This window comes from Pseudorca crassidens, chromosome 8 (assembly GCF_039906515.1).
Source record: "Pseudorca crassidens isolate mPseCra1 chromosome 8, mPseCra1.hap1, whole genome shotgun sequence".
NCBI lineage: Eukaryota > Metazoa > Chordata > Mammalia > Artiodactyla > Delphinidae > Pseudorca > Pseudorca crassidens.
This window is the reverse complement of record NC_090303.1, coordinates 94,922,195-94,944,878: the sequence shown is the minus strand read 5'-3', so window position 1 is coordinate 94,944,878 and position 22,684 is coordinate 94,922,195. Positions and strand designations below refer to the sequence as shown.

Here is a 22,684-nt window from a genome sequence, read left to right as displayed (position 1 = left end):
ATATTTTCAGCAGGATATGGTAATGCTTTACAAATGTAAGACAAAAAAAATTGCTTAGATATATGAACAATTAGATTTAATCATATGCTAATTTTTTGGTAATCATATGCTAATATAATAAACAATATTAAGGATCGAAAAACAGTGTCCATCTGTGGTTTCCACTGCTATGGAACCAGGCTTCACTGTGAACTCAACTAGTCAGCAGTTTTTGTTTTTTCTTTTCAAAACCCACTCACATGAAACTTCAGTATAACCTGAAAAGGGAAAGGTGTCGAAAAGAGTGTTAAGCAGAACGGTTTCTGCATGCTCCCCAGAGCTTAATAACTTCTTCACTGAACTGTAAAGGGCAAAGATCAAAGAGTGGCCAAAGCAGCATGAAAAGTGCACAGCCTCTTGGCCACCTGGAAATCCCAGGCCCTGCAGCGGACCTAAGCAGTTATGGGGAGCAATGTGGGGAGAAGCAGAGAGCAGGGCAAATAGACAAGGGAGTAAAAAGTAGGTGAAACCTCAGAAAAGAGTTGTAGAGAGAAGCTATAAAAAAATGACAACATGAATAGGACTGAAGGCACCCAAAAATAATTAAACCCAAACTTGAGACAAAAAATGTCCTTTTAAGTTGAACATGAGAAATAAAATTTAAGAGAAACTGCCAAAATAATATAGAGTGTATAATTTCCAATACAGTATTGAGGGGAAAACTAAGGGGAAAAATTCTCAATGCAAAAAATAAGGAAAGAAAACATGTATACGGGGGTAGGCGTGAATGGGGAGCAGTACATAAAAAACAGGCCAAATGGAAAACACAAAATGAGACCATAGAAAAAAGTTTTTCATGTCAATTATCATATGGCTTAAATACTTAATTTAAAAAACAAGGATAATCAGATTACATTTACAGAAATAAATTCAACTGAAGCTGTTTACAGGCAGCACACCCAAAATTTAAGCTCACAAAAGCACTAAAACAGGGGAAAACAGCTATGTGAGAAGAATTCTTACCAAGGGTTAGGACAGCTATAGTGATAGCTGACAAATAGACTTTAAGTAAATATTAATTATTAGAGAGACATAGAGTCACTACATGATGACAAAAGCTTCAGTTCACCAGGAAGATATGACATCTCAAACCCGATACACACCTGATAATAAAGACTCAAAATATTTACAGAAAAACCTTAAAGAATCACAAGATAAAATTGAAAAAGACAGTAAGTACATAATGCAATATTTTTAAAGAACTCCCTCAGTAATTGATAGATAAAGTAGACAAAAAAGTAAAGATATTTTGCTTTTTACATAATAGATACATACAGGCTCCTGCACCAACACAAAGAGAAGGACTGGATTGAACTCAGAGATTGTGAGAAATCAGATGCTGAAGACACTGCTTATGACCTAGTCAAGCTCTGCTCCACTGGAGTCCCTTTCTCCTCCAACCCCCAATGCTTCTTAACATTTAGAGAGAGAGGAGAAGAAACAAAAAAGGAAGTATTTTATATCAAAATCAGACATGAGAGAAAAAGGAAAACTAGAATCCAGTTTTATTCACGAATACAAATGCAAAAACCTAAAAGAAAAGAGCACGCTATTTTAACAATGGAAATCAGCAGCATATTAAATAAATAATAAGCGAGTGGTGTTTCTTCCAGAAACACAGGGATTCTTTACTATTAGAAAATCCACTGTATAATATTTCATAACTTATTAAAGGAAGTACACAATACAATCATTTAAATTAATCACCTATTCATGATAAAATTCTTAGCAAACTGGGAATATAAAGTAAGTTCCTTAGTTGGATAATGGGTAGATACCTAAAGCCTATAATATCCATCTCACTAACTCTGAAATGTTAGAAACATTCCTTTTAAAATCAGAAAAAAAGAGTAGATGACCATGCCTATGTTGTTTTATAATTAAATATATATCGGAGGTCCTAACACTACAAGACTAATAAGACAAGAAAATAAAGAAAATTTGTAAAACTAAAAAGGATGAAGCCAAGTTATCATTATTTTCTGACATAATATTATGTAAGTAGAAATCCAAGAAAATTTACAGAAATAAATTTAAACTAAATAAGTTAATTATTATTATATTAGATCTTCTATTTTCTTCTTAAAGTCATAAGTTTTTCTTTTTTGCCTTTAGGCTTTTAATCTTCCTGGCATTGTTCCTTGAGATATGATGTAATATAGGAATATATAAGCTTGACTCCATTAAAATATAAAATATCTGTTCATCAAGACAGCGTAAAATAGGTGAACACAGCCTCATAACAGCAGAAGATACTTGCAGCATGTATAATAAAAATAAGAAGTAGAATCTAGAATAACACAAACAAGAAATGTGTACAAATCAGAGTGAGTTGAGAATAATTTACTGATAAGACTACACATGCCTTGGAATATGTGCATCATTAGGTCATTAGGAAGCAGCATATCTAAGATTAAAAAAAAGTTCAGGACCTCAGCAACTGCAGCATTTATAAAAGACAGAAAGCAAAGTTGCAAGGACAAATGCAAACACGTGAAAAGGAAGTGTCCCAGGTGCAGTGAGAGTTGGCCTGAGTGAATCAGAATTAGCCATCTCCTGCCACTGGAGGGAATGGGACCACAGTGGACCTTGCTCATTCAGCCCTGCCAGCCATCCTGTCCTAGGTGCTGGCTCCTCTAACCCTGTATCCCTCCATCCTGTTCTTTCTGTACTGTCCAGTGTCTCTCCACAGCCTTTATGGGTCCTGTTTTAGACAGAGAATTCCCTCCTTTTACTGGGATAAGAAACAATGGAATTTACAACAAAGAATCATCTGAAGGGAAATTTATACTCTTAGTTCTTTAATCCCAGAGGAGAGGAATGATAAAATGATATAGCGATGGCCTCAGCAGTAGAACATTCTGCCTAGCCTAGTGTCATATTCATAATTTCTTCCCACTCCCCTCCTCCACATAGCCATATACTTTCCTTCAACAAACACATTATATACATATACACAACATTATCCATTGAATCAGCCTCTCAACAATACTTTAGATTAGCATATGGCACCCAGGATACTTAGAACACACAACAAAATACCTAAGAAATACCTTCTATGAAAATCCAGGTCACTGAAAGTGCTCCCAGAGTATTTCTCTCTGGCTGAACTAAAGAGGAGCAGGCCAGTGAATGAATGCAAAGGTCATAGATTAATTCACTTGGGTATAACATTTAGAAAAAAGGCAAAGGTTGTTTACTGAACTACAATCTTGATACCACAGTATTAAACAGCCTTATTATAAAAGCAAAGAAGCATTACTGAGGCAATAATGACATCTGAAGTTCACGTAGCCAACAACAAGATGGGCTGTTGCAGGAAAGTGGACATACTGAGGATACATTAGTCTTCCAGGTGGGCTTCTGAGCAAGTAGTTTCCTAGCACACTATGACAGGGGCAAGTAAATGGGTGCAGATCAACTTTCTGGAAACATCCTGTTTAGGTACAACATATCTAGACCATGACTTCCCATTCCTATTGGCAAAGCAGCACATTAATGAATGGTCCTCTATCATCAAGCTCCAAACTACCATATAGTCTTAAACATTATATGCCATCTGGCACCCATCCTGTATCTTGGCCATATGGGACCATTCAATATGTCATGTATGTGCCCCACAACTTCCTCTTCTGTCACTTTGTGTGCAGTCTCCTCTATCCTGAATTCACTTTCCATTCCTCTCATCTCTGTCAAAATCCTGCTTATCATTAATTCCAGGCTGTCACCTTCTCCTTGATAATAATCTCTTCTGCTTTGTGATCCACACAGTATTTCGTTTATATCTTATAAATTTTTGTTTTATATTCTAGTTACGTATTTACTTAGCTTATCTCCTCTACCTATTGAACCTATCATCTAAAATACCAAACTTTATGACATTTGGCCCCATACTGAAGCGCTTTTTTTTCTTTTTCTCTTCTATCTTCTTTTTCCTTTATTTCTGTCTTTTATTCTCTCTCTTCTTGGTTTCCCATTTCGTGATTTCGTTCAGCCCTAAGTGGCTGCTCCTAGCTGCTGTGTATCACATAAAAAGCCAACCTCCTCTACCCGAAATCCAAGGTTTTCCAAAATCTGAATCCACCTTTTCTGTTCAGACACATTTCTTCCTACTCCAAGCAGGCGTGTCTCTTCATTAATCCAAGAGAAAGTTACATTCATTCAGTCAGGGTAAGACGCCAGATGAAGGGGATTGAATGCTGCAATAGTCTTGGTTTGATGAACCGCTCTAACTGGGATTCCTTCCCACATTGGCAGCCTTGCTGTCCAGGCTGATGCCCTTCTGTGCTCTCACTGCTTTGTCCTGTCCTGGGGATTTCCTGATCCTTGACTATTTACCATATTGGTGCTCTCTCTTGCCTTCAACATAGCCTCTGAGCTTCCTGACTAGTTTTGTCCAATCACTCTGCTCCTAACTACAGTTCCCAGGCATTTTCTCTACTCCAAGCTATTTATCTGGCTCTAGTTCTTTTTTTCTGCCTTAACTTCCAGCTTCCCCAAAACCCCAGTCTATCACTATGGTTGATTTCTCATCTGTTATTTCTTTGCCGTCTTGGTTCTCTCTGACTCAGCATCTATGCTATTTCAATCAATACCAAAGGCTCAAATTGTGTAACCATTCTCACTTTCCACAGTTCACATTCTGTGACTCTGTCCAAGTTATGGGCTGAATTGTGTCCCCAGAAAAGATATGTTGAAGTCCTAATACTCAGTACCTCAGAACTTGATCTTATTTGGAAATAGGATTGTTGCAGATGTGATTAGCTAAGGTGTGATCATATGGAGTTGGGTGGGCCTTTAATCCAATGTGATCTGTGTCTTTATAAAAATGGGAAATTTGAACACATACACACACAGAGAATGCTTTGTGAAGATGGAAGCAGAGAACGGAGTAATGTAGCTACAAGCCAAGAAATGCCAAGGATTGTGGCCGTCACCAGAAGCTAGGACAAAGGCATGGAACAGATTCTTCCTCAGAGCCCTCAAAAGGAACCAACCCTGGGCTTCCCTGGTGGAGCAGTGGTTGGGGGTCCGCCTGCCGATGCAGAGGACGCGGGTTCGTGCCCCAGTCCGGGAGGATCCCACATGCCGCGGAGCGGCTGGGCCCGTGAGCCATGGCCGCCGAGCCTGTGCGTCCGGAGCCTGTGCTCCGCAACGGGAGAGGCCACAGCAGTGAGAGGCCCGCGTACTGCAAAAAAAAAAAGGAACCAACCCTAATGACACCTTGATTTTGGACTTCTAGCTTCCAGAAGTATGAAAGAAAAATAAATGCAGAAATAAAATGTCTTTTGGTATTAGGACCTTTAGACAAACCAAAATAGTAACTCTCAAGAACATCACAGATTATTCCAGCCCGTGAACAATAGGATGGCTACAGAGATAATGTGAGAGTGCCACATGCCCAAGAATCGCATGCAGCAAGCATCCCTTCTGTGTCTGATACAAATCTGCCATTTCAGGTCAGTGGACTTCACTCAGAAGGCTGCATGTTGTCTTTCTTCACTCTCAACACGAGACATGACTGATATGGTGTGTGCAATGCATTTTATAATCATATATTCAGCTGGACTTCAGGTGATGGTCAGGAAACACTGCCCAACAGTAAACGCCCAGCTGCCTGCACTATCTTTAATCTGGTATTTATTACCTCTTCCTTCAAAACTTGGCCCTTGAAGCTTTATCCTTATTTGAAATACTGTTTTATGCCTATGGATGACTTTTTATTGTAGATCCTAGATAACCTTTTAGAATTGTGTAAGGAAAAAAGAGAGACAGAGGCCAAGAAACAGAGTCAGAAACAGAGTCAGAGAGAACCAGTAACCAAGTAGAGTTACCAGATAAAAGACAAATATACTTTTAGTATAAGTAAGTCCCAAGTCTTACACGGGACATAATTATACTAAAAATTTATTCATTGTTTATCTGAAATTCAAACCTAAATGGACAGCATGTACTTTTATTTGCTGAATCTGTCAACACAAGGAAATTTTCTAGTTCTTCCTCTCCCAAGGCTGAGCTGTCATATAAGCATGAATACAGGATTTCTTTTCCTGAGCCACCAATAATTGCAATGCAAACAATAAACAACTCTGGGGGCTACAAACAGAAAAAAAAAAAGAAAACAAACCCTCATCTGATGGCATAAACTCTTAAATGAAAACAAGGTCTGTAAGTCAAACCTTTGTTGGTGACTGGTCAGGGATGCAGTTTATCCGTTCCAATTCATTTACCACTGGGCACTCGGCAGAACCAGGAGTGGTACTTTTCCCAGGATCTGGAGTAACTGTCATCCCAGGACCTGGGATAATCCCAAAAGCAAACATAAGATGACAGAATTAATACCACAGGCATTTGATACCCCCATAGTTCTCAACACCTCCAATTATATGGACTCCACTACTGATTGGGCTTCACTCTATGACCCTGAAATGTGCACATTCACTTTATAAAGCCTCATTTTGTTCTTGCTGACTGTATTTAACTCTACATACACCTGCACCATCCCCTTCTACCAGCAAGGCCCTCCCCTATGAGACAGTGCATACAAGAGCAAGGAGTTGGACTCCAACATTAGATTGGAAGCTCACCAAAGTGGGAACTAAATCTACCTTCTCTACTCCAGGGGTTGGTAAACTATGTCCTGTGGACCAAATCAGGTCACAGCCTGATTTGTAAATAAAATATTGCTGTCACACAGCCACACCCAGATTTTTTATGTATTGTCTCTAGCTGCTTTTGTTATTATAGGCAGAATTAGGTAGTTAGGACAGAGACCGTATGGGCCACAAAATCTGAAGTACTAAGTATATGGCCCTTTACAGAGATGTCTGTACATTCTGCTTTGGTCCTGTACTTCCACCCAGGCAGCTGGTTCACGAAATGTTTGCACACAGATCACGTGCAGTATATGTTGTTCTCTTGAATGTTACCCTAATCATAGTAACCTCAATTCTCCTTGCTCAGTCAACAGGCAATCCCTTGACAAGGAACACTTCTGAGTGATGGTATTCTTATACAAATGTAAAATCTCATAGGACAAAAAATGTAAAGGGAGGCCACCAAACTAGAAACTGGTGGCTAGAATCTATGCCAGCTGATTGATGGATTCAGACTTAAAAATCAGTTAGATAGGGCTTCCCTGGTGGCGCAGTGATTAAGAATCTGCCTGCCAATGCAGGGACACAGGTTCGAGCCCTGGTCCGGGAAGATCCCACATGCCGTGGAACAACTAAGCCCGTGCACCACAACTATTGAGCCTGTGCTCTAGAGCCCACGAGCCACAACTACTGAGCTCGTGTGCCACAACTACAGAAGCCTGCACACCTAGAGCCCATGCTCCACAACAAGAGAAGCCACCGCAATGAGAAGGCCATGCACCACAACGAAGAGTAGCCCCCGCTCGCCACAACTAGAGAAAGCCCGCGCACAGCAACGAAGACCCAACACAGTCAAAAATAATAAATAAATTTTTTTTTTTAAAGTCAGTAAAATAAAGAAGGCACATTTATTGCATTCTAACATAAGGAAGTTAGATTTCTTTAGGGCACTCTACAATAAGCTAATAACAATATTAAGACAAAACAATGAGGCTTCTAATAAGTTTTCTTTTCACTAAGGTTTCCAATTCAAATGTGGTGGAGTAATAGAACTTTATATTTGTGCCAGTTTCCGCATAAGGGTTTTAGTTTCATCTTCAGGATCATAGAATTTTAAGAACTGAACAACCTTTGAGATTATTTAATCTAACTTCCCACAGAAGTAGAAGTGGTGTGACTGAAAATGAGGTAGGGGGAGGGGGCAAAGGTTTTCCTCTGGCAACACACTAGCCCCTCATCACGTGCCCCACCTAGGAAGCTGCTCCTAGCTGAAGTCCAGATAAGAAATCATGGATAACTCAGCACAATCCAGCCCTTCTGTTAAAATAAAACAGTTCAATAAACTTTTAATAAAAAAAACTCTGGTAGCTGTTATTTTTTTAAAGAACCAAACCTGGGCTGAAGGTACTTTAATTGATTATATACTTATTTGACTACATTTCATATAAGGGTATTGTTGATTACTATTGTTAACAAAATTACAATTATTCAATGAAATTCAGCAAATATATTTCAAGTGCCAGTTGCGGAATCCTGCGCTGTGCTAAATTAGGAAATGAAAGTGTCAGAGTTAGGCCTACAATGAATACCTATTGTGCTGTCACAGTTTGAGTCAGGTGGTCCCCAACACACACATATAATACACACACACACACACACACACACACACACACACACGTTCACACCAGTGAATATGAAAGCATCACTTCCCTGCCATTTCTGAGGTGTTTGCTCTGATAAGAGCAATATATGGAGGGGGGAACACCAGAGTTCCTTGTTACCTTCTGATTCCAAAGAGTCTCTGGCTGAAAGCACAAAGAGAGGAATAGTGATGATAAACACCACAAGCAGAAGAACACTGAGCATAAGCTCCAAAGTAGTGAACTTTTTCAACTTCTTTCTTGCCATCTACAAAGAAAGAGAAAACAATTTTAGATTTGAGTTTTATTTAACACGTGGTTAGCAAACTTTTTAAACTTGAGAAACGCTCAAATGTATACATAAGAGGAATGAATGACATAATAAACGCCCAGGTACCCATCAACTAGATTAAAAAATTATCAAGTGGCCAATCTCATTCTGTCTTTTTTTTTTAAAGGTAATATAAAAACTTTTATTTTTCTTATGTCTATTCTTATTCACGTGTCTCCTTAACCTTGGGTTATTTTGAAGCAAACCTCAGATTTCATATCTTTTATTCTGAAAATATTTAAGCATATTTTTTAAAAAATAAGAAATTTCACAAAAGCCAAGCAAAATATTGTTATCACACTTAAAACATTTTTAAAATAATTCTTTAATCATCAAATTAAAGAACTATTTTAAAAAAATTTCCCTCATTGTCTGATAAGCATTTTATAGTTTGTTTGTTCTACTCCCATTAGGATACAAGTAAGATCTATATATGACTAATTGATTTGTGTCTGTTAAGTCTTTTTTAACCAGTAAGGTTTGTTCTGTAGATCTGCCCACAATCTGGATTTTGTTGATTGCGTCTCCATGCATGCCAACATGTTTCTCTATCCTTGTATTTCCTATAAATTATTAGATCTAGAGTTTTGACAGATACAGGTTGGTTTCTTTTTAGCATGAATGGTGCATAGATGGTACAACATCTTCCAGCAAGAGACACATAAAATCTAGCAGTCTCCTTTTTTTACAAAAATGTTCACAGCCATTGGCGAGCATTTCTTCGATCCATTATTTCATTAGGAGTTGTGATGCAGTGACACTGTAATTTTATCATTCTTTGTTCACTTATTAAATGAAATATTCCTATAGAAAGAAATTTCCCCTCATCTATCATTTGTTTCATAAAGTTACAGTTTGTATAGGATAGGAAAGGCAGGATAAATGTTTGAGTCTTTATTTACTGGTTTTCAAAATAAGCAGTAATAAGGAGTAGTTTCCCTAGCATCCTCCAAAGGGGATCAATGAGATTTTTTGGTCCAATATCTTTATGAACTCATAGATTTAAATACATTTCATCTGTATTAATCCATTGATGTTATTATTATTAACGCTCATATTGTCCCATCTCTACCCATTGACAGTCTCTTCAAGGTAGATCTTGGTACACTTTGGCACTTTCCCTGCTTCCTGGTTTAACATGATAACCTAGGCTCCTTTTGTACATTTCCTGCCCCTCGTCTCAAATCAAACATTTCTAAGGAGTCCTGGCTCCTTTTAGTGGCAACAGTATTTAGAAACTATAATCTGGATGGAGTCTGTGAAATTTAACCTAGAATTCCAGAACTGAAGGGACCTTATGGATCATCTTGACCAGTGCTGCCTCTGGAGCTCCAAGGGGTCCTTGAGGACTTTTAATTTCAAAAAAACCCCAGAAATTACACATTTATCTGTGTTAGACTCATTATGAACCCTAGCTAGGGATTAGAATATTTTGTCAAGAAGTTTAAATCAGACACTCGGCACTTGCCCCTGCCCCACTCCTACTGAATCAGAATCTCTGGGGTTAAGGCCTGGATATCCGATTTTTTAAAACCTCCACAGATGATTCTGATATGCAATCATGTTTCAAAAGCAGTGAACCCCGTCTATTATAGGTTCGCTGTTGGCTCCCTGCCGAACAAACTGTAGTATCTCTGCAATGCGCTAGGAATCCTGTGTGCTCTTCAAGTATATAGAACACTGAGATCGAACACATGAAGCTCATCTTGTTGGGATACTAAATTTAGAGTACTTTAAGCCAAAATTTGGCTTTGAAGTAAAGATTCATGAAGTTCAAAACCTAAAAACATTATCCTTCATATTCAAAGATCCACCATAAATTGGGCTTTGAAGTATCTTCTTATTCGTGAGGAAGGATTAGGCAAAGTCATCCACATTTACTCTTTCCAGGCTATGGGAGGTTACAGGGAAACCCAGAGAGCCCAGAGACCAACTCAGCTGCTCAGACGGATGAATATTGATATCATTTGTCCAGATACGGAGCATAGCAACATAGCACGTGTCTGAGCGAAGAAATAAAATACCACGTTCCTAAGGGTGAGTATTGTGATCAACACAGAAACAGGACTTGAGGAGAGAAAAACCGAACAGCTATTAAAGCAGGGACCACTGGGGCCATCAGTGTCACCCGGGGCCTCTGTGCAGACTCCCTTAGTCTTTGACCAGGAAGGCACAGACCACCATGCACAAACTCAAATGGGGGTTATGCCTCACATGCAATCTTTTCTAGAAATCTTCCCCAGTGCTTCCATCCTTGGACTTGGTCCTTTGTTTGGATCAATTCTGATTCTGGACTGAGCTGTGGCTCTACCCTCCATGGGCAGCAAGTAAATAAACCCCCCATCACTCCCTTCACATCCTTCCCCTGGATGGCCCAGATATGACTGCATGTACATCCTTCCTCTGACCCCACTACTGTCCTTCTTTAGAAGGACCTCACTGTCTCTTAGAGGAGGGCACACCGTCTTTCACGTTTTGTACAAGAATGTGGACACAGATATAGCACTTCTCCAAAAGCATGAGAAACTATGTAGAGCCATACTTTTATGCAGAAATGCACTGCTCAACAGGGAGTGAAACCTACAGCCAGTCACAATCAGTACACAAACCAGAGGGAGGGAGAAATATCTTGTCAAAAGAAAAGTAAACAAATCCATTGTCAAGTTGAGTGGTGTCACTGGAATGATTCCTAAAATGAGTTTCATTGACCTAACTAGCTTCTTGTATTTCCTCAAGTTATGAAAAATTGTACATTAGCCGTATCTAGAATCAGACATACTGAAAAGTGTAAAGAGAAAGAAGAGGAGAGAAGAGAGTGGAAGGAGCAGAATTATCTACACTAATGGGCCACTGGTTTTGCGGCCTCACAAGTTTAAAATGGTTTCCATTGCTTATGAGACTAAATGGCGTGTCATCTATTACCATCTGACTCTTAATAATCATTATCACTAAGTTTCTGGTCTTCTATGTGCCAGGTATTTTCCAAGCTTGATTAGATATCTGTATAACCCTGAAAGGCAGATACTTTATAAACGAGAAAACAGAGGTCAAAACGGTATAAAACTTGTCAGCAACCACAGACAAATGGTGGAGCTGAAATCCACTACCAGTCTGCGCTCCAGGGACCGGCTTCTCAGAACACACACTCCCCGACAGCACCTTCTCCACTTATCAGGTCAAACAACATCTCCTCCAGGACTTCAGATTAATAACCCTCCCTCTCTCGCTCCCAAGCACTCTATCTAGATTTATAACCCTGAGGAGAATCTGTCCTCCCTACTAACTTTGAAGCTACGAGAGGAAAGTGAGTACGAGTTTCTTACCCCTCCCCAAGTCATGTCTCTCGGCCTGAGAGCCTCAGATACCGATCCCCTTGGCTCTGGGGCAGCTGAGTGGAGCCATGGCGGAGTCCAGGGACATTCTTCTGCCGGCAGTTGCCGCCCCGGGAAATCCAGATCCCTTTCAATTAGCCTAGTGATGCCACCTTCCTTTTTTTTAAATCACTGTATCATTTTTTAAATTTTTATTTTATATTGGAGTATAGCTGATTGACAATGTTGTGTTAGTTTCAGGTATACAGCATAGTGATTCAGTTATACATAGACATATATCTTTTCTTTTTTCAAGTTCTTTTCCCATTTAGGTTATTACAAACCTGTGCTATAGAGTATGTCCTTATGGCTTATCTATTTTAAACAGAGCAGTGTGTTTATGTCCATCCCAATCTCCCAATCTATCCCACCACCACCCCCGCCCCAGGAACCATAAGTTCATTCTCTAAGTCTGTTATCACTGTATCTTTTTCTTAATAATTGTTTTTTTTTTTTCCTTTTCCTTGTGCTCTGTGATGTGGACAGGGCTGGCAAGAACTCCACCATGCCTCAGTGCACGCTACCTGGCAGGTGCTCTAAGTGAGTATTTCCTGACTGGGGAGCAAGACTGAGTGGAAACACCACCACAGGATCCTTTGGCCATGCGTGCACTGCAGGGTCCTCGTTCCTGTTTCCCAAGAGGAAAGGTGGGGAAGGAATGGGGAACAGTGTGCCTTCATCCCAGGAACCTCACCGGTAATCATAGGGGCACTAGGGAAAGGGAAAGAAAGAATGAAATTTGGATTTAAAAGGTAATATAAGCTAGAGGGCAGTTAATCATTTTACAAAAGGATCCAAGTCAAGCTTTCTTTAAATCAATCTCTGAAGTGTGAAGGAGTGGTACATCAATATCTCCAGGGAGATTTTTTTTAAGAATATACAGCTACTTCCCTCTCCATCTGACCTGTGTAACGATTGCTCATAACCAGTAATAGCCTTCATGTGAGTTGTAACATACAAAGAAAGAGCTGAAAACCATCTCTTTATAAATGAATAGTTTATATTCTTCACCAGAATATATCCTAGTAAATGCACTTTCTGGAAAACAACACTCTTCACAGCCCCTTCTTAAGCCCAGCCACAGCTGAACACAGCCCCACATCCCTGTCCTGCTCTCTGTACCCTCCTACTCCCAGCTCAGAACTGCCCCCAACTCCACTGCAGACCCCCTTTCCCAGGCTGATTATGAGCTGAGCTGTTCTCTGCTCTGAATCCCCAGCACAATGGTTCTGTCTGCTTTTCTTCATCCATATTGTTACAGACTCACTTCATTTAGTACATCTTTATTAGAATGTCAAGGGAAGTCTGGAAAGGAAAAAAGGTAAAATCCTGTGATCAGTCTACCATCTGGAACACTTCTATGTAGGTTTTAAAAGTTCCCTAGATCACTTTGATATTCACTTCCCCTCCACTCCTGTTTGAGAATCACGTGGGAAACCTTGAGTTCAGTGGATTTAATAACAGTGAATGACATTATCCTATGAGGGGGAGAGGGAACAGCAGGTGTAAATTAAGGACAGCGCAATAAGGGACAAAAATGAAGTAGGAGACAGTAATAAAGAAAAATGAAATACATTTGGAGGGAGTCGTGGGGGATGGGTGGCTCCTTGAAAGTTTTCAACCCCATTAAAGCACCCCTCCCAACTCTTCCAGTATCTCCAGTATATCAATGCGCCCTCTCTAACCTCAGCTCATTTGTGACCAAGCATAAGTTTTCCTAAGGCTTTTCCCCCAAAGGTATGTCTACTTTCTTAGGTTTACAACACCTCTTTTCTTTTTCAAATTGTAAGCTCTTAGGGTGTGAGAATTATGCCTGCTTCTTCCTCTTTATTTCCTTCCTAAATACCTACAAGCAGAATCTACAGAATCAATACTTACTGACCAGTAACATTTTATCCCTTGACTGAATATTTACAAAATAACCTGAATACTTCCTAATTATAGTACACCATGAAGGCACTTTAGAGGGTATAATAATGGCACCTGCCTTAAGTGGACTTAAATTCCAATACCACTATTTCCTCCTACCCAGTAAAGGCAATGTACGGTAGAAAGGAGAAGAGAAGGGATGTGCTCTTTCTTGAAAATCAGAAGACCTTAATTTTATTCCTCATTCTGAAAATAACTAGCCAGGTGACCTTAAGAAATTTACTCAAGCTTTCTGGTTCTCTGTTTTCTCACTTACAAATTAAAGAGGTTGAACGAGAAGATCTACAAAATTCACACCAGCTTTGATATGTCATGTTTGAGTGAGTCACCCAAATTGCTTGCTACTTCACTCTTCTCTTCCACAGAAGGTCCCTGTGCTAAACACATCATTGGCATTTTCCTTCTTCATTATGTGCCCAAGTTCTCTTTCTCAGTGTGAGAGCATGCTAAGCACAGCTTGAGAAGACCTGAGCTTGCTTTTTAGCCCTACTATTTCTTGCTGTGGTCGCCAAGGAATTTATTTAACACTCTTGAATCTCAGTTTTCTGATGTGTAAAAATGGAACTAAGAATATCTATTACTATCTACCATCATCTTCTTATTGTGAGAATCAAATAAAAACATCTTAAATCATAAAGCATTACATATCCTTATTTATTACTTACCATAGAGAAAATACTCTTGGGTACGAAACAGCATGTTCCTAAGAACCGTGTCAATCCCTCTCTCCGTGAGGGTGGCACTCCACCTTACTCAGTGCTTTGTAAAGTGGAAGATGCACGTTCCTGGCAGCTGTCCTTATGAACTTGTTCTGATATGAACTCCTATCTGCTAAGTGCTTTATGGCCCCATGTGTCAGCTGACTCACGTGGTACCTGAGACACAGGTGCAGAAACCTAGGAAGCAGCAGCAGGAGCTATGAGCAGCAATCTTGCCCATTCAAAGTCCGATTCTCCACCAGCCCACTCACGGCTCCTCTCCCAGGCTGCCTTGTAAATCACACTATTTTTACTCTAAAAGCACATCCCTTCTCTTCTTCCCTGAAGTCTTCATTCAAAACTCCCCAGCTTGCGAATCTTAAATCCTCAGCTCAATTTAGTTGTTAGATATTTTCTTGCAGCCTCACTGTCCCCCCAATCAATGTGTCCTCACACAACCTCCAGATGGTCCTCAGGCAGAAGAAACCTTTTTCATACACTGATGAGAAATCTCTATTTGTCACCGTAATACCCTCTTAACATGCAAAAGGAAATCGGGCTGTACCCTTCTCTACAACAAGGATTGCCTTGGTTTTTCTAAAGTAAATGACCCAGCTCTAATCTTTCATACCTGTCCTGTCCCCAGTACATCACATTCCCAAAGGCTTTATAAGAGATTCCATAATACTAATCTTGCATGTAAAACTCCATAAATATTAATAGCCTTCCATGCCTGATTTAATTAAATTAACTAGTGAGATCAAGAGCGATCTCATGTTCACTGGCAAGGAGCAGAGTTATCAGAATGCCTATGGAAGTGACCATGTCTCCTTCTCTTTGGTGGTTGCTGACAGCTGTGAAATAGGAGACTGTTCTTCATACTAATATTTAAATTTTTCCCAAATGGTTATTAACATACTGTGTTACACGCTATAAAGAGAAAGTCACCCACCATTTACCAGTCAAACTGTAAACGCTATATGCTCAATAAAGATTTGGCAAAAGCTACTCAAGTTATTTACATCCATAATCTGGATGTCCATTTATAGAAATTTAGCCCATAAATAGACTTGCAGCTTCAGAGGTCAGATCCCAGGGAGAGGACCGGGGTTGGCTGCATGAACACAGCCTGAAGGGGGCTAGTGCACCACAGCTAGCCGGGAGGGAGTCCAGGAAAAAGTCTGGACCTGCCGAAGAGGCAAGAGACCATTGTTTCGGGGTGCGCGAGGAGAGGGGATTCAGAGCACCGCCTAAACGAGCCCCAGAGACGGGCATGAGCCGTGGCTATCAGCGTGGACACCAGAGATGGGCATGAAAGGCTAAGGCTACTGCTGCAGCCACCAAGAAGCCTGTGTGCAAGCACAGGTCACTATCCACAGCGCCCCTCCCAAGAGCCCGTGCAGCCCACCACTGCCAGAGTCCCGTGATCCAGGGACAACATACCCGGGAGAACACACGGTGCGCCTCAGGCTGGTGCAACATCACACCGGCCTCAGCCGCCGCAAGCTCGTTTGGCATTCCGTACCCCTCCCTCCCCCCGGCCTGAGTGAGCCAGAGCCCCCTAATCAGCTGCTCCTTTAACCCCCTCCTGTCTGGGAGAAGAACTGTTGCCCTCAGGCGACCTACATGCAGAGGCGGGTCCAAATCCAAAGCTGAACCCCAGGAGCTGTGTGAACAAAGAAGAGAAAGGGAAATCTCTCCCAGCAGCCTCAGCAGCAGCGGATTAAATCTCCACAATCAACTTGATGTATCCTGCATCTGTGGAATACCTGAATAGACAATGAAACATCCCAAAATCGAGGTGATGGACTTTGAGAGCAACTGTAGACTTGGGGTTTGCTTTCTGAATGCAATTTGTTTCTGGTTTTATGTCTATCTTAGTTTAGCATTTAGAGCTTATTATCATTGGTAGATTTGTCTATTAATTTGGTTGCTCTCTTCCTTTTTTCTTTTAATATATATATATATTTTTTCCTTTTTCTCTTTCTGTGAGTGTGTATGTGTATGCTTCTTTGTGTGATTTTGTCTGAATAGCTTTGCTTTTACCGCTTGTCCTAGGGTTCTGTCTGTCCATTTTTGCTTTTTTTTAATAGGATTTAGCACTTATTATCATCGGTGGATTTGTTTATTGGTTTGGTTGCTCTCTTCTTTCTTTTTTTTTTAATTACTTTTTTATTTTAATAATTTTTTTTATTTTAATAACTTTATTTTATTTATTTAATTTTTCTTTCTTTCTGGTTTTTTTTCTCCCTTTTCTTCTGAGCCATGTGGCTGACAAGGTCTTGGTGCTCCGGCCGGGTGTCAGGCCTGAGCCTCTCAGGTGAGAGAACCAAGTTCAAGACATTGTTCCACAACAGACCTCCTGGACCCATGTAATATCAATCAGCGAGAGCTCTCCCAGAGATCTCCGTCTCAACACTAAGACCCAGATCCACTCAACAACTAGTAAGCTCCAGTGCTGGATACTCCATGCCAAAAACCTAGCAACAGAGGAACAAAACACCACCCATTAGCAGAGAGGCTGCCTAAATCATAATAAGTTCACAAACACCCCAAAACACACCACTGGACATGGTTCTGCCCACCAGAAAGACAAGATCCAGTCTCATCCACCAGAACACAGGGACCAGTCCCCTCCACCAGGAAGCCTACACAACTCACGGAACCAACCTTACCCACTGGGGGCAGACACCAAAAACAACGGGAACTACACCTGCAGCCTGCGAAAAGGAGACCCCAAACACAGTATGTTAAGCAAAATGAGAAGACAGAGAAATACAAAGCAGATGAAGGAACAAGGTAAAAACCCATCAGAACAAACAAATGAAGAGGAAATAGGCAGTCTACCTGAAAAAGAATTCAGAGTAATGAGGGTAAAGATGATCCAAAATCTTGAGAACAGAATGGAGAAAATAAAAGAAACGTTTAACAAGGACCTAGAAGAACTAAAGAGCAAGCAAACAATGACGAACAACACAATAAATGAAATGAAAAATACTCTAGAAGGAATCAATAGCAGAATAACTGAGGCAGAAGAACGGATAAATTACCTGGAAGATAAAATAGTGGAAATAGCTACCACAGAGCAGAATAAAGAAAACAGAATGAAAAGAATTGAGAACAGTCTCAGAGACCTCTGGGACAACATTAAACACACTAACATTCGAATTATAGGGGTCCCAGAAGAAGAAGAGAAAAAGAAAGGGACTGAGAAAATATTTTAAGAGATTATAGTTGAAAACTTCCCTAATGTGGGAAAGGAAATAGTCAATTAAGTCCAGGAAGTGCAAAAAGTCCCATACAGGATAAATCCAAGAAGAAACACGTGAAGACACATATTAATCAAACTACCAAAAATTAAATACAAAGAAAAAATATTAAAAGCAGCAAGGAAAAAGCAACAAATAACATATAAGGGAATTCCCATAAGGTTAACAGCTGATCTTTCAGCAGAAACTCGGCAAGCCAGAAGGGTGGGGCAGGACATATTTAAAGCGATGAAAGGGAAAAAACTGCAACCAAGATTATTCTATCCAACAAGGATCTCATTCAGATTTGATGCACAAATTAAAAACTTTACAGACAAGCAAAAGCTAAGAGAATTCAGCACCACCAAACCAGCTTTACAACAAACGCTAAATGAACTTCTCTAGGCAGGAAACACAAGAGAAGGAAAAGACCTACAATAACAAACCCAAAGCAATTAAGAAAATGGTACTAGGAACATACATATCAATAACTACCTTAAATGTAAATGGATTAAATGCTCCAACCAAAAGACATACTGGCTGAAAGATACAAAACCAAGACCCTATATATACTGTCTACAAGACACCCACTTCAGACCGAGGGACACATACAGACTGAAAGTGAGAGGATGGAAAAAAATATTCCATGCAAATGGAAATCAAAAGAAAGCTGGAGTAGCAATTCGCGTATCAGACAAAATAGACTTTAAAATAAAGACTATAACAAGAGACAAAGGAGGACACTAAATAATGATCAAGAGATCAATCCAAGAAGAAGATATAACAATTGTAAATATTTATGCACCCAACATAGGAGCACCTTAATACATAAGGTAAATGCTAACAGCCCTAAGAGGGAAAATCAACAGTAACACAATAATAGTAGGGGACTTTAACACCCCACTTTCACCAATGCACAGGTCATCCAAAATGAGAATAAATAAGGAAACACACGCTTTAAATGATACATTAAACAAGATGAACTTAATTGATATTTATAGGACATTCCATCCAAAAACAACAGAATACACTTTCTTCTCAAGTGCTCATGGAACATTCTCTAGGATAGATCATATCTTGGGTCACAAATCAAGCCTTAGAGAATTTAGGAAAATTGAAATCGTGTCAAGTATCTTCTCTGACCACATCACTATAAGACTAGATACCAATTACAGGAAAAAATCCGTAAAAAATACAAACACATGGAGGCTAAACAATACAGTACTAAATAACCAAGAGATCATTGAAGAAATCAAAAAATACCTAGAAACAAAGGACAATGAAAACACGACACCCAAAACCTATGGGCAGCAAAAGTAGTTCTAAGAGGGAAGTTTATAGCCATACAATCCTACCTCAAGAAACAAGAAACATCTCAAATAAACAAACAAACCTTACACCTAAAACAATTAGAGAAAGAAGAACAGAAAAAACCCCAAAGTTAGCAGAAGGAAAGAAATCATAAAGATCGGATCAGAAGTAAATGAAAAAGAAATGAAGGAAACAATAGCAAAGATCAATAAAACTAAAAGCTGGTTCTTTGAGAAGATAAACAAAATGAATAAACCATTAGCCAGACTCATCAAGGAAAAAAGGGAGAAGACTCAAATAAATAGAATTAGAAATGAAAAAGGAGAAGTAACAACTGACAGTACAGAAATACAAAGGATCATGAGAGATTAGTACAAGCAACTATATGCCAATAAAATGACAACCTGGAAGAAATGGACAAATTCTTAAAAAAGCACAACCTTCCGAGACGGAACCAGGAAGAAATAGAAAGTATAAACAGACCAATCACAAGTAATGAAATTGAAACTGTGATTAAAAATCTTCCAACATACAAAAGCTCAGGACCAGATGGCTTCACAGGTAAATTCTATCAAACATTTAGAAAAGAGCTAATGCTTACTCTTCTCCTATAGAGAACAGTATGGAGGTTCTTTAAAAAACTAAAACTAAACTACCATACCACCCAGCAATCCCACTACTGGGCATATACCCTGAGAAAACCATAATTCAAAAAGAGTCATGTACCACAATGTTCATTGCAGTTTTATTTACAATAGCCAGGACATGGAAGCCACCTAAGTGTCCATCGACAGATGAATGGATAAAGAAGATGTGGCACATATAAACAATGGAATATTACTCATCCATAAAAAGAAACGAAATTGAGTTATTTGTAGTGAGGTGGATGGACCTAGAGTCTGCCATACAGAGTGAAGTAAGTCAGAAAGAGAAAAACAAATACCATATGCTAACACATATATATGGAATCTAAAAAAAGAAAAAAAAAGCTTCTGAAGAACCTGGGGGCAGGACAGGAATAAAGACGCAGATGTAGAGAATGGACTTGAGGACACAGGGAGGGTGAAGGGTAAGCTGTGATGAAGTGAGAGAGTGGCATGGATACATATACACTACAAGATGTAAAACAGATAGCTAGTGAGAAGCAGCTGCATAGCACAGGGAGATCAGCTCGGTGCTTTGTGTCCACCTAGAGGGGTGGGAGGGAGACGCAAGAGGGATATATGTATGGGGATACATATATCCCTATACATATATGGGGATATATACATACTGATTCACTTTGTTATACAGCAGAAACTAACGCACCACTGTAAAGCAACTATACTCCAATAAAAATGTTAAAAAAAATACACTTGCATGTGTGGAAAGCAATGTATGTACAGATACAGGTTCTTCACTGTAACATGATATATAACAGCAAAAGATTGCGAATAGTGTAGATATCTATAGAGAGAGGATGGAGTAAATTATGAAATAAAATAAAACTTAATATTATTCAAAATCATGATATGGTGTTTTTTTTAAATAAAGATACACAAATTCTTCTATACTCTTCCCTTCAAGAGGTGGAGCCAAGCCCCCCATCCCTCACCCCATGAGAGTGGGCTGGACTTAGTAACTCACTTCTAACAAATAGAATACAGCAGAGCGGATGGTGTGTGATTCCTAAGCCTGGGACACAAAAGGCATTACATCTTCCTCCTTCCTCCTTCATCTTGGATCACTTCTTGGAGAAGCCAGCTGCCATGCCATAATGACGCTCAAGCAGACCTACAGAAAGGGCCAACAGCCAGCAAGGAACTGAGACCTCCTGCCAACAGCCATGTGAGTGAGGCATCTCAGAAGCAGATTCTCCAGCCCCAGTGAAGCCTTCACATGACAGCAGCCCTGGGCAGCATCCTGGCTGCAACCTCATGAGAGACCTTGAACCAGAAATACAAAGTATTCCTAACCCACAGGAACTGTGAGATAATACCTCACAGTATTCCTAACCCACAGGAACTGTGAGATAATAAATGTTCATTGCTTCAAGCTGTGAAATTTTGGGGTAATTTGTTATGCAGCAATAAATGATTAATATACATGGGTAAATATAACTTTTGAAAAAATATCACTTGCATTTTTAAAAATCTGTTTGCCTCCTATCAAAAGTCCTTTTGCATCATATTCAAATATGGCTACTGGCTCTATGGAACAACGATAATTACTTTCTAGCTATAGAAGAGAAACATTTCGTTAAACCTTAAGGAAAAAAAAAACCCTCATCAGCATCATCTGATTCACCTTACTTCCCAAATTATATGGATCTCAGTGGTGAAACCTATAATCTCAATTTGAAATGCAATTTAGAAAAAAATCAAGATCAAAGAAAAAATATTTTAAAAAACTGTTACTTGGCAGTCTGTCAACAATCTTTGGATATTCTATTTCATATGACAAACAAACTGTGCACTTTTAATAATAATCGCTACCAGTAATTGAGTAACGTTCTAAGAGGTTTACATAATCCATTGCATGTAATCTTTGTTATAACCCCCAGTGAGTTATTGCTACCATCTTCGCTTTCAGATGAGGAAGTTAAGCTTTAGCAGGGCCAAATGTCACACAGCTGATAATGAGTAAAGCCACAATTTGAATACCCGCCCTTTGGACCTCACAGCCAGAACTTGTAAGCACTACTCTGTATTCCATGTAATAATGCCCGCAGTGTACTCCAGCTTAGGCTTTTGGTGAGATTGTGCTTTCGTCAAATAGTACCTGGGTCATTAACCAAGTACTCAGAACGTGTGTGGCACTGGGCGAAGCACTTAGGTGCGTTATTTCATTTCGTCCCCATGACCACCCTCTAAGCTAAGACTGTATTATCCCCATTTGACAAATGAGCTAACTGAGCCTCAGAGACTCCAGATTGCCTGAGGTCCAGGCAGTCTGAATCCAAAGCCCACTTCCACATATGATGCAAGTACAGAAAACCTACACATTCGTGATGATAAAAGTTTTTAATTTAAGAGGATGGAGGATGCATGGGAGATGCCTGTGTCCTTCCAAAGACAACCTCCTGTTAGGAAGCTTACAGAAAGAAAAGGAAAGAATTCTGCAACATTTCAGTCTCCACAGCCCCTGGGGGGTTTCAAAGCGGTTTTTCTAAGCATCTGTTGTAGTAGTCAATTCACTTGAAGTTTACAACCCACAGGACTGTTTTAAATTCTCTGAGAGCCAGGAGAACGAGTTCCCCATGTTTATCAATCCTTTGTCTTTTTGCAGTTTATTTATTCACTCATCAATATTTATTAAGCTCCTACAATGTGCCAAGCACTCTTCCAGGAGCTGGTTATGCAACAACAAACAAAAACGTAAAAATTCTTGCCCTCATGGGACTTATATTCCTATGGGTAGGAAAAAAGCGACAAAAAAATAAATGAATATGCTGTGGAGAAAAATAAAGCTTGGGTGGGGGGAGAACGAGGAACGTGAATGAGGGTTGCAATTTTAATTAGGCTGCTTAGAGAAAATCTCAC

The 22,684-nt window shown here is 39.7% G+C and overlaps 1 protein-coding gene across 2 annotated transcripts in view; it reads right to left on the bottom strand.

Annotated features, from left to right (window-relative positions):
• The window catches only part of MGAM (maltase-glucoamylase), a 139,518-nt gene that overhangs the window by 69,830 nt on the left and 47,004 nt on the right, over window positions 1-22,684 (bottom strand). For both annotated transcript variants that reach the window (XM_067747213.1, XM_067747212.1), the window contains exons 2-3: window positions 8,417-8,543; window positions 6,219-6,337 (exon numbers count right to left, since the gene is read on the bottom strand). In XM_067747213.1, coding sequence (XP_067603314.1) covers window positions 6,219-6,337; window positions 8,417-8,543 — 246 coding nt within the window. The remainder of the gene's footprint in view (window positions 1-6,218; window positions 6,338-8,416; window positions 8,544-22,684) is intronic.